Source organism: Colobus angolensis, unplaced genomic scaffold (genome assembly GCF_000951035.1).
Source record: "Colobus angolensis palliatus isolate OR3802 unplaced genomic scaffold, Cang.pa_1.0 Scaffold34, whole genome shotgun sequence".
NCBI lineage: Eukaryota > Metazoa > Chordata > Mammalia > Primates > Cercopithecidae > Colobus > Colobus angolensis.
In genome coordinates this window covers 617437-629030 of record NW_012116710.1, presented here as the reverse complement: position 1 = coordinate 629030, position 11594 = coordinate 617437, and the positions used below count along the sequence as shown (strand labels likewise).

The 11594-nt window shown below is 45.9% G+C and overlaps 1 protein-coding gene across 3 annotated transcripts in view; it reads right to left on the bottom strand.

The window, feature by feature from the left end:
* The window catches only part of MTMR14 (myotubularin related protein 14), a 59052-nt gene that overhangs the window by 25277 nt on the left and 22181 nt on the right, over positions 1–11594 (bottom strand). For all 3 annotated transcript variants that reach the window (XM_011952227.1, XM_011952225.1, XM_011952226.1), the window contains exons 4-8: positions 8968–9043; positions 8303–8363; positions 6686–6808; positions 4794–4867; positions 36–106 (exon numbers count right to left, since the gene is read on the bottom strand). In XM_011952227.1, the coding sequence (XP_011807617.1) occupies positions 36–106; positions 4794–4867; positions 6686–6808; positions 8303–8363; positions 8968–9043 (405 nt within the window). The remainder of the gene's footprint in view (positions 1–35; positions 107–4793; positions 4868–6685; positions 6809–8302; positions 8364–8967; positions 9044–11594) is intronic.

Genomic DNA, 11594 nt, shown 5'->3' with positions numbered 1-11594 from the left:
ATAAGACCCAATTTGATGTATGTTATTGCTCATACCTGCTTCCAGTTAAATATGAGCCCTTCTGCCATGTAATCCCGATCTTTATATTCCTTGAAAAATTCACAGCCTGGAAAAGAAGGGCAGAGTTATGATACCTCCCTTCCCAGCCCAAAGTCTTCTGAGACAGCTCTGGCCAGACCCAGGTCCCTGAGTGCTGTGGAGAGGGGGCCGCCAGGTCACACTTCTCCCAACTAGTGGTTCCAGTGAGGCCAAGGCTGACATGGGTGGGCAAAAGTCAGAGGCTAGCCTCTAGAGTCCCTCTGGTTTCCTGGCTGCATGCCTTTTCCACGAGGCACCGCGTGCTCTCAGCCTCTTTGTAACTTTCTCCATCTATGCTCACTGGTCACCAGTCACTTCCCCCATATTGCAAGTCCCTTTGTCCTACAGTCTCTGTAGTGCCAATCCCAGTAAACAAAGGCATGACTCACAACGTGAGCCACTGCAGCCTAGCTGCAGAGGATCACTCTTCCTCATCTCTAAAATGGGGGCAAATAATGCTAGCCTTGCAGGCTTTTAGTGAAGACTAAACATCCTAACATACTAGAAAGGCCCATGGACAGTGCCTAAAACCTAGTGTTCAAGAGACACTGCTATGCCCAACAAAGCAAAGAGGTACTTTTCTGTATTATTTGGTGGAAGAATCATAAGTAACTCCACCAGGACAAGCCCTCAGGAATAGAGAGAGAAACACTAGAGAGAATAGGGCTTTGGCAACATTCCCAGCTTAAAATCTCAGCTTTTTACTTAACACTGTAACGCTGAACAAGTTGTTTAATGTCTCAAAGCCTTGATTTTCTCATTTGTAAAATGGCTGCTTAAGGATGACAGAATACATATAAAACACGTAGCACAGCACTGGTCCAAGTGGCACTCAAATGGCAACACACCATTGTCATCACACTGCCACTGCAACAAGAGCCCACAGTGCCAGCCCACAGCTTGAAGTCAACTACTTTGCTCTGCACTTGGGGTTGGTCGCCTTGGTCAGAGAGAATGAGTTGTGCCCCCAGGCTGTGGCCTGCCCCTGCTGAGTCTGACCATAGCACAGTGAGCATCTGGTCCTCCAAGAGCTCCTGGTGGCTTCAAGAAATACCGTGGGAGAGGGCACTTGGCTAGCTTGCAGTTATTCTCAGCACCTCAATCAGGGCTTCTACACAAACTTCAGAGGACCCGTAGCTTTGGCCACACCTCCAAGTCCGGTGAGGTCCCAGAGGCAAGAAAACAATCGTCCAAATTCAGGGGAAGTAGCTGCAAAGATTCACATGGAATGTCGCAGCAATTCTTGGGCCAAGTTCCTGTCTGAGGCCACCTCAGGGAAGATAGGAAAGCTTCCTTGGAGACCCAGCCCATGTTTTCCAGAAGTGGCTTTCATTCCATACACACCCTGCACTCTAATCCCCAGGCCTCGAGAAGTCTGGAAACAATCCTCAGTCGTAATACTTTAGCCTATTCTTGGGAGCCTCACTGGGAGAAAGAAGAATTATAGATCTCAGACAGAGGCCCTGAGTTATGAGCCCAGGTTTAGAAGAGACACCAATTATCTCTCAGAGCTTTTGTGAAGTGCTGTTTTCCCAACTCTAGCTGCTCAAATCAACACTGCAAGCCTTAGGCTGAGTTCAGACCCACCTATGATACAGAAGCAGTTTTTGTGAGAAACAGAATTAAAATAGACTCTACTCAGGGCAATGCCTGATGCTCATTACCTGAATAGGCTTCTGAACCACTGTTAGGCAAGAGGAGAGGGACCAAAAGCAGGATGAGAAGAACCATTCACTCAAGGAGGAAACAAATTAGATTTGTGCTGCAGAATTTGGGCCCATCTATTTTGGTGTGCTGAAAGAAATGATCCCAGAATACTTCTCATTTCCAAGGGCCCAAGATAGAGTGACACAGCTAGAACCGAGACTACTGAGTACTTGCTTGAGCCTCAAAATCATCATAGGGCTCAACTGAGATTCCTTAAACAGCATCAAAGTGCAGCTCATGACTTGGTTTGGATAATAGTAATTTTATTTCTTTTTCTTATTATAAAGTAAGAGAAATATGTTAAAACACACACACACACACAAGAACACAAGTCTATCAAATAAAAAGTGATTCTTCTGTTCCCCTTATTTGGGTGTGTAATGGTGTCTCACCCCATCTCCAGCTTTTTTATTTTTATTGATCCTCATTACCCTCCCTAACACACATATACTGTTGGATGCAGTACACACAAATTTTGGTCTCTTTTGATGTCTTTTTTATGTTTTTGTTTTTATTTTTGTTTTGAGACGGAGTCTCGCTCTTGTTGCCCAGACTGGAGTGCAATGGCACACTCTCGGCTCACTGCAACTTCCACCTCCCGGGTTCAAGTGATTCTCCTGCCTCAGCCTCCCGAGTAGCTGGGATTACAGGCATGCAGCAGCCTCCCGAGTAGCTGGGATTACGGGCATGCACCACCACGCTCGGCTAATTTTGTATTTTTAGTAGAGATGGGGTTTCTCCATGTTTGTCAGGCTGGTCTTGAACTCCCCACCTCAGGTGATCTGCCTGCCTCGGCCTCCCAAAGTGCTGGGATCACAGGCATGAGCCACTGCGCCCGGCTTTTGGTGCCTTTTACAACAAAAAAAGTTTTGGGGAAAGCATTCAGGCATCTTAACATTTTGGCACACTTCCTTTTAAGCCTTTTTTTGTAAGCACGTTTTCCTTTACTTAGTTGAGAGTACACTATGTGATTCTGTATCCTGCTTATCTTAAGCTCTGTGACGTTTTCCGTATCAAAAAGTGTAAGCATTTTCTATTTTTTTCTTTTTTTTTTTTTTGGTAGAGACAGAGTGTTGCTGTTTCCCAGGCTGGTCTTGAACTCCTGGGCTCAAGCAATCTTACTGCCTAGGCCTCCCAAAGTGCTGAGATTAAAGGCATGAGCCACCGTGCCCAGCCTATTTCCAATTCTTCTACGACTATATTTCATTCTACTGATGGATGTTCCATCATTCAATCATTATTCTGATTAGTGAAAACACTTCTTGTTTTGCTATTACAAATAGACATCGTGAAGAACGTCCTCAACACCAAGTGGCTGAATTATAGCCTAATGACCAATTATTAGAAAAATACCTGGGTTAAAGGGTGATAACATTTTGGGAGTCTTGTAACAAGTTGCCAAACTATAGCAGAAAGGACACTGTGCTACTATTTTGGAGCAATGGTATTTATACCTCTAGCAAAACTATTTTTTCCAAACCAAGTCCTACTTGAAACCTAAATTTAAATGAAGTAATGTCTGGTTCCTCAGGCAGTGCAAACCTGCAGAGTTCAGTCTGTGGAACCCCCGAAGCATCTCCTGGGGGCTGGAAACTATGTCTGAAAACTAGCTATGGAGTTATCCAATGGTTCCAGTGTGGACCCCCTTAGGTAGGATACTCCCATCAGTGTGGGTCTGATACTGCCAAGCTCACTCCAGCATCATTATCATTATCATCATCACCTGCATCAGCCCAAACTTGCTTTTAGGGAAGAGGAGGTTCCCTGAGGCTTTCCCAACTACTCATCATTAGGCCTGTTATTTACAGGACACCTGTTATGGAGGGGTCCGGCACTTCACTCTGAAATAAGCACCATTATCTTCATTTTATTAAGGAGGAAACTGATGCTCAGAAGGGTTACAGGACTTGTTCAAGGAGACACAGTGCTAGGGCTGGGGTTCCTGCCCAGTTCTATGTGGCACCAAACACTATGCTAGCAGAGAACAGTGAATAGACTCAAGAGAGGTTGCAGGAGGCAGGGGAAGTCCCCTGCAGAGGTGCCAGGTTACCAGGGGCTGGAGTTTGGATACCACCATCTTGCACGTGACGAGGACACCCCTCCCACAAGGCACTAGATGAACCTGCCTGCCCTTGCTCATGGCTATGTGGCCCCAAGATTGAGGAGATAAGGTCCAACACAAGACTGAAGGCAGATGCTGGTGCTGAGAAACAGGAGAGAGGTTTTAAGGAGAAAGAGTATATTACTCCCTGTTGTCTGCTGACAACATCTTGCACTGATGTTAGAGGTCCTTGCCCTCCCTTGCTGAACAGGCAGGTATTGCCAGAAAGCTTGAATGCTACAAACTAGACTAACAGCTTTAATATCCAGTGCAGAGAATATAGCCCTGGCCACAGGTTGCACACACTTTTATGTGCCAGGGACAAATGCAGCTTTGTGGATACCAATGTGCTTTGCAACATGGTGTGGCCACTGTCCAGTTACTGGGAACATAGCAATTATGTGTTCTTCTACCACCAGAATAGCCTTGCCTGGGGCAATTTCCATAAATAACTCAATCACTTCAAGACATGCACCCAAAGCGTGACATCCACCCCGGCTAGAGCAGCAAGTATAGTTGCTGACACAGAGTACTAATAATGTTATTTTACACTTAAATGGTATTTTCATGCACAGACCACTTTCATATAAATCAAAACGGAACTAAATCGTTCCAAGTTCCTGAGAAAACCTGAGGCTTGGAGGGGTGAAGTACTTCACTCAAGGCTGTGGCTAGGACCAGTGACAGTACTCAATCCCTAGACTCCTTGAATGGAAAGCCCCTTCCCCAGGACACTAACCTATGCTTAGTGTGGCCTGTGACTGGGAACCAAAATGTCCTACGCTGCCTGACGCAAACCCTCCAGGAAAGCTCCCAGGGCACCAGTGTAACTAAGTAGAGAGGGCTTGCTCATGGCCCCCTAGGTCACCAGTCCTAGGATGCCCGCCACTAGAAGAGAGCCCCCTACCTGGATACGGGATGGAGAGGAGAGTGAAGTCGGCATAGCGCTGGGCTTTGTCCACCTTCTCAGAGGAGGTTACACTACAAGACAAGGACACAAGGTGTTACAGTGTCGCAACACACACACCATTCCCCAAATAAGGGTTATAATCACAAATGAAGCTTCTGCTAAAGAACTATTCTTCAATGTTAATAATTCCCTTCAGCAGTGCCTACTTTGTACAATTAAGAACTATAACTTTGGCCAGGTGTGGTGGCTGGAGGTCAAGTTCCCAACATGGAGAAACCCCGTCAAGACCAGCCTGGACAACATGGTTAAACACTGTCTCTACCAAAAATATAAAAAATTAGCTGGGTGTCGTGGTGCGCTCCTGTAATCCCAGCTACTCTGGAAGCTGAAGCAGAAGAATTGCTTGAACCCAGGAGGCAGAGGTTACAGTGAGCCAAGATTGTGCCACTGAACTCCAGCCGGGGTGAGAGAGTGAGGCTCCATCTCAAAAAAAGAATTCTACCTTCTCTGCCCCTATCCCAACATATCAAGCAAGCGAAGTTACTCCCCCTCTAATACTACAGCAAGCCTGAATCAGAGCCTAAAGGTGCAGAACAATCTTCCACCTGACCCCAAAATGCACACAGTGTAGCCACTCTGACCCAGGAGTGAGATGAGAGCCAAATAATATGATCCTATGGGAAAACTTTTTTCCTGCTCTTCTGTCTTCTCTAACAGTCACTGAGCCCACTTCTAAACAGGGTGAACAAACAGCATCTGAAAATAAACACTGGGGACTCTGACAGATAACGGAAGGGAGGAATAAGGCAATATTCAGATCTGCAGATAGGTGAGCTCTAATTGTAGCCTCAGTATGTCTTATTTTCTAAGATCACCTTTTAGGATCATTTAAAAACATTTAAAAATCATTTAAAAAACAAAATTTTGCCGGGTGCGGTGGCTCAAGCCTGTAATCCCAGCACTTTGGGAGGCCGAGACGGGTGGATCACGAGGTCAGGAGATCGAGACCATCCTGGCTAACATGGTGAAACCCCGTCTCTACTTAAAAAAAATACAAAAAAAAAAACTAGCCGGGCGAGGTGGCGGGCACCTGTAGTTCCAGCTACTCGGGATGCTGAGGCAGGAGAATGGCGTAAACCCGGGAGGCGGAGCTTGCAGTGAGCTGAGATCTGGCCACTGCACTCCAGCCTGGGCAACAGAGTGAGACTCTGTCTCAAAAAAAAAAAAAAAAAAAAAAAATTTTGGAAAAAGCTCCTACAGTCTCATCACTAACCCAGGCTCTATTTTCCAGTTTTGACTTCTTATATTTGAATTTGGTCCATATGTGTTATTTTTATATGACAGCAGTCATTGAAGTAAAGTTTGAATATATGCTGATTTTTTTGTTCAATTTTTAAAGAAATTCTAGGACCAGGCACAGTGGCTCATACTTGTAATCCCAGCACTCTGGGAGGCTGAGGCAGGAGAATTGCTTAAAGGCCACATGTCTGAGACCACCTTAGGCAACAAAACGTCCATCTCTATGAAAAATAAATTTAAAAAATTAAGAGATTCTAATCTGCCACACATGGCATAGAACTTGGAGCCAGAAAAAAAAAAAAAAAGATTTGATAAGTAAGAGAAGGTGGCAACAAAGCACTGGGTAGAGACTGATGGCTGCCACAGTCACTAACATACAACCTGAGCAAGCTACTTCATCTCTCTGTGCTTCAGTATCTGTAAAAGGGGGACACTGATACCTGTTTTGTAGGGCTGTCTGAAGATACAGTGAGAGAATGTACAGAAAGCCCTTTGTAAGAAGGCCAGCACACAGTGACAGCTACATACTAATGCCAGCCCTACAAATCTGTACATACTGCCTCTGCTCATTTTGTGGCCCCTGTACTTACTTCATGCCAAACTTCACCTTCTTGTTCTCCACCATCAGGTCACAGATGTATTTGACTGACAGGTATCGAAGCAGCTTGATGTCATAGCCTCTGACCTTATCAAAAAGATGCGTGTCACCACTTCTGAAATAAAGAGTCAGAGGAAGAAGTTACATAGCATGTCCACTCACAGAAGCCTGGGGGTGGGCATTCATTCAGGGAAGTATGGATGTCGCTCTTCTTCAGAAGCTGGGGCGTGTGCTAGGTGGATGCATGGGTGCCAAACAGGACAACTGGTTTCAGAGAGGTTGCAGGGAAGGTGACTTTCTAAGAGATTACCCCAATCTCTGGGATGTATTTCAAACAGGAGCAATTTGCAGGTGGAAATGGAAAAGGACTTTCTCGCATTGCTTGACATTAAGCCAGAGGACTCAAGATAATCTCAGGGTTCTAAAAAGCAGCAGGCTGGTGGCTGATAGAATCTTTCCATTTCCATTAGAATTGATCTCCTTCTGCCGCCTCCTTTTCCCCCATTTATGACCATTTTTAGCCACATGACTTGCTCATAATGTAACAGTCTGAAATTCTTGTAGAGATAAAGTTTTTAGAGCTATTTTATCAACTGACTATGAAATACTAGCAAGTAAATTCCCTCTACCTAGCAGGCCAATGAAGCAAAAAGAAAGATAAAAAATTTAATGCTCAATGCTGTCTTTTGATCAGCTCTGCAGATACAGGCAGAAGTAGAAAGCATAAACAGTCATCATTACTTTTTTATTTTTTTAATCCACACCGCTTTGTTGTCCCCAGCAGTTTCCTTGCCAAGAACAGTGTATGCTGAAGATGGTGACCTGGCTGGGCAGAGGTCACCTGATCTAGGGAGAAGAGCCAGACATTCTTGAGCACAAGCCAGAGCCGCTGCTTTCAGAGCTAACAGGCAGAACCTGGGCATAGCAAGATGCCCTTTCATGAACTGAACTATGATTTGGGAAGCTGATCTTAACTAGGGTGCTTGTGTGCATTCCAGAGATGCTTGACACCAGTTAAAGACTTTCCATGTGGTACAGATCATGCAAAGGAGCTTTTCTAAAATATCCTGTAGTATTGTTTTCTAAAAACATTTGGAAAGGGGATAGGAAGAGGGTGAACCAGCCCATTTCCTCCTTTTATAGGGATTCAAACTCCTGTTCCATACCAATCATGCAGCTGTGACACATCTGGTCTCCAAATGTGCCTTCCAGGCTAGACCTCATGTCTCCTATGTATGGACTATAGCCCTTGCCCTGTGCCTCAGTATCAGGTGTACTGGGTGAGATGTGGCACATTGGTAGTCAGCATCACAGCTGCAAACTGGCAACTCTGTGGGGCTTTTAAACAAATATAGATGTCTGGGCCCTATCCCAGGCCTGCAGTATCAGGAACCCCAAGAGTGGGATATTCTCTGTGAATCCAGATGTGCACTCAGTGGACTTCAACAGCCCTATTTCAGGGGCACTGACTTGGCAGACAGAAGGGAAAGAAGCCAATCCACTCACCTGAACCAGTGACAAATACACATGGACAATATGAACACGGCCATCTCTGGCCAGACACCCCATCCCCAACACAAGCCCCTGACCACAGCAACTCAGCACTGACCGAAGAGCACAGTCCTCCTCCGTGACGTCCTCCACATCTGCCCAGGCATCATCTGCACCCCCTGCCAGAGAAACTTATCTGTCAGTACTAAGGCTGGTGACCCAGGGCTCCACACAGGGCCTCCTCACCAGCCTCCTTCCCCGTAGTGCCAAGGGTGGGCTGGGCCAACATGGCTCTACCCTTAAGGACACACTATGCCCCCATATGTCTGTTAGTCTTCACCTCTAAGGTGAACTTCTATTTGTTTCCTGGTCCCTGATCAAAGGCAGGCCCCTGATCTCCACCCAGCTCACTGAGACCCCCTACCTATTCTACTGTGGCCATGGGTGGCTATTCTTTTGTTTTGGGATGGAGTCTCACTCTGTCGCCCAGGCTGGAGTGCAGTGGTGTGATCTTGGCTCACTGCAAGTTCCAGCTCCCAGGTTCAAGTGATTCTCCTGCCTCAGCCTCCTGAGTAGCTGGGACTACAGGCGTGCACCACCACGCCCAGCTAATTTTTTGTATTTTTTTAGTTAGCCAGGATGGTCTTGAACTCCCGACCTTGTGATCTGCCCTCCTTGGCCTCCCAAAGGGTTGGAATTACAGGCGTGAGCCACGGTGCCCGGGTAGCTATTCTCTATGACTGGGTTCTCATTCTACATCAGAGGATGCTGTTCAACATTCACCTGAGAAAAAATAGTTGTAGCCTGAGCGTCCATACAGCTCTCCCCATCCAGCCAGTGTGGCCGACCTGCAAATGTGCTGGGAGAGAAACAGCATTTTCAGGGTCAGATGGTTTTCTGAAGCATGCACAGTTGAAGGAACACCTGGGACTCCTCTGATTCTTCCAGGCCAGCATCATGGGCCCAAGAGCACTCCCCGAAGTTTTATCAGCATCAAGACTGCCGCGATCAGTCAGAAGATCCCTAGTATTTAATTCACAACCTCTACTGAGGGAGTCTCACTCCCAAACAAGAGGCGCGTTACCAACACGATCGGATCAGATTGGGTGGTTGTTGCATGTGTACCACGTGCTGGACATGGTACTGAAAAACCTGCCATCTTTTCACTGAATTTTCACAACAAGCCCATGAGGGAGATGTGGCAGGTGGCATGCATTGTTGCTGTTACACAGATGAAGAAAAGAAAAACAGGCTAAAGGAGGTTAAGTGATATGTAAGGTCACATAACGAGGGGTAAGCTAGGATTTGATTTGATTCAAACCCACTGACCCCCAAAGCCTATGTGCTTACTGTGATTTGGAACTGTTCAGTGTAGAGGGGAAAAACCTTTCTAGCGGGGGTGGATGAGAAATGTTTTAGAGCTTTCTTTTCCTCATCACTGAAGGGATCACTGTAAGAGAATTCTAGAAACCAGGCAACTGGCACAAACTTCAATATCTAATTGTAAGGTTACTTGTTTAAATAAATAGTGTTTGCTGAAATGTGGTAGGGTGGGGGGAATGGGAGGAGATATCTGGTGATGGGAAGCCAAACCAGCCCAGAATTTAGCTAAAGCTAGGAGAACATGGCCCCGTTACACTGCAATGGGGAAGTTGTGAGGTGACAGACAAGGAGTGAGGCTCACTGCTAAACGGGTCACACAATGTGCAAATGGAAAGTGGATCCCTGGAAGATTGCCAAGTACCATCTGAAGACTTCTTCTCTACCTGTAACATAATGGGAAGGAAAGTTTTGCTGCTACAGCAAAGAGTTGTGCATGGGAACAACTAGGTTACTTTCTGGCTCTCCCTGAGGTAGCAGCAGCCTAGGGGTGGGGACAGCAATAGAAAAGCTACCTGGGACAAAGTGAGGGGCTTTACTGGTGCTGGGGCAAGAGCTGGTTTGTGGAGAGGTTATCCTGGAAACCTACTGAGGAAGGCTACCAAGGGCTGGCATTCCTGCTGGCCTAAGTAGGATGTGCTCCGGAGGGGGCCACTTAAATTTCTGTGGGTCTAAAAGCAATTTGAAAATCTGATAAAAATTATCAACCATCTCCTGAAAAAAAAAAAAAAGATATGTACACATCATAATCTACTTACATTTCCAGGGATTTCTGGACTCTCTCAAGCCCACTGATGAATCCATCCCCAGACCCTGTTAAAAGCCCTTGCTTTAAGGAATCAGTCAAGTAGTGAGGAGCAAAGTGGATGCTTCTGCAGGAAAGGGCTGAGGACCTCTAAGACTCCAAAGAAAAGGGGTAAGTCTGATTTCCTCAAGACATTGGCAGGGTGTGTGGCTGCCTGTTCCACTGGCATTTGTATCATGTCCACCCTCCCCATTTCATCTAAGCTGCTGGCAGCTGACCTCACTCTCCTTTGCATTATTTCTGTTAAATCTTTCAGTGAAGGCAGCTGCCTTCTTTTTGGCTGTTGAGACCCTTTTTCTGTTCCCAATTCTTCTTCCACATCCCTTCTATTGACCTTGTCTTTTTACTAACTGAGGCAGCCAGACCTAGGCCAGCAAAACCCCAGAGTCAGATGGAGAAGAACAAGTTGGCCAAGTCCCCAAGTGGGGCACCGGCCTCTTCAGGAAGGCCCCTGGGGGAGGGCTGACCCCTCTTGATAGACACCTGCCTCATGGTTGTGACTTACAACCCATCATCTCTGCCCTTTAAGCTGGCTCCTGACTGAAAATGCAAGATCTATCCTGAATGCTCTCCATTTACCTAGTTAGGAATGGCCTCTAATTCTGTCTGTGGAAAAATACTCTGGATGATTTGCTAATTTAGTAACCTCTGACCTCTGCTCCCCACCTCTTAAACAAAAAGAAAGATGAATTGTTCCAGTTTCAGTGGTCTAAAAGCCAGACACAAGTGTTTGGGGAGAAAATGGTATGAGAACTTACCGCTCAATGCTTGAACTGAATTTTGAAAAATTATTTAAATATTTTACTTAACCCATCATATCCAAGACATTAGGTCAACATGTAATCACTTTTAAAATGAATATTTTACATTTTTTCTATTAAATCTTCAAAATTTGATGTGTATTTTACACTTTAAGCATATCTTCAGTAGGATGTGAAACTTTGGGCATTGGCCAGGTGTGGTGGCTCATGCCTGTAATCCCAGCACTTTGGGAGGCCAGAGTGGGCAGATCACTTGAAGCCAGGAGTCTGAGACCAGCCTGGCCAACATGGTGAAACTCAGTCTCTACTAAAAAGACAAAAATTAGCCAGGTGTGGAGGCATGTGCCTCTAATTCCAGCTACTTGGGAGGCTGAGGCACAAGAATCGCTAGAGCCTGGGAGGCAGATGGCATCACTGCACTCCAGCTTGGGCAACAGAGACTGTCTCAAAAAAAAAAAAAAAAA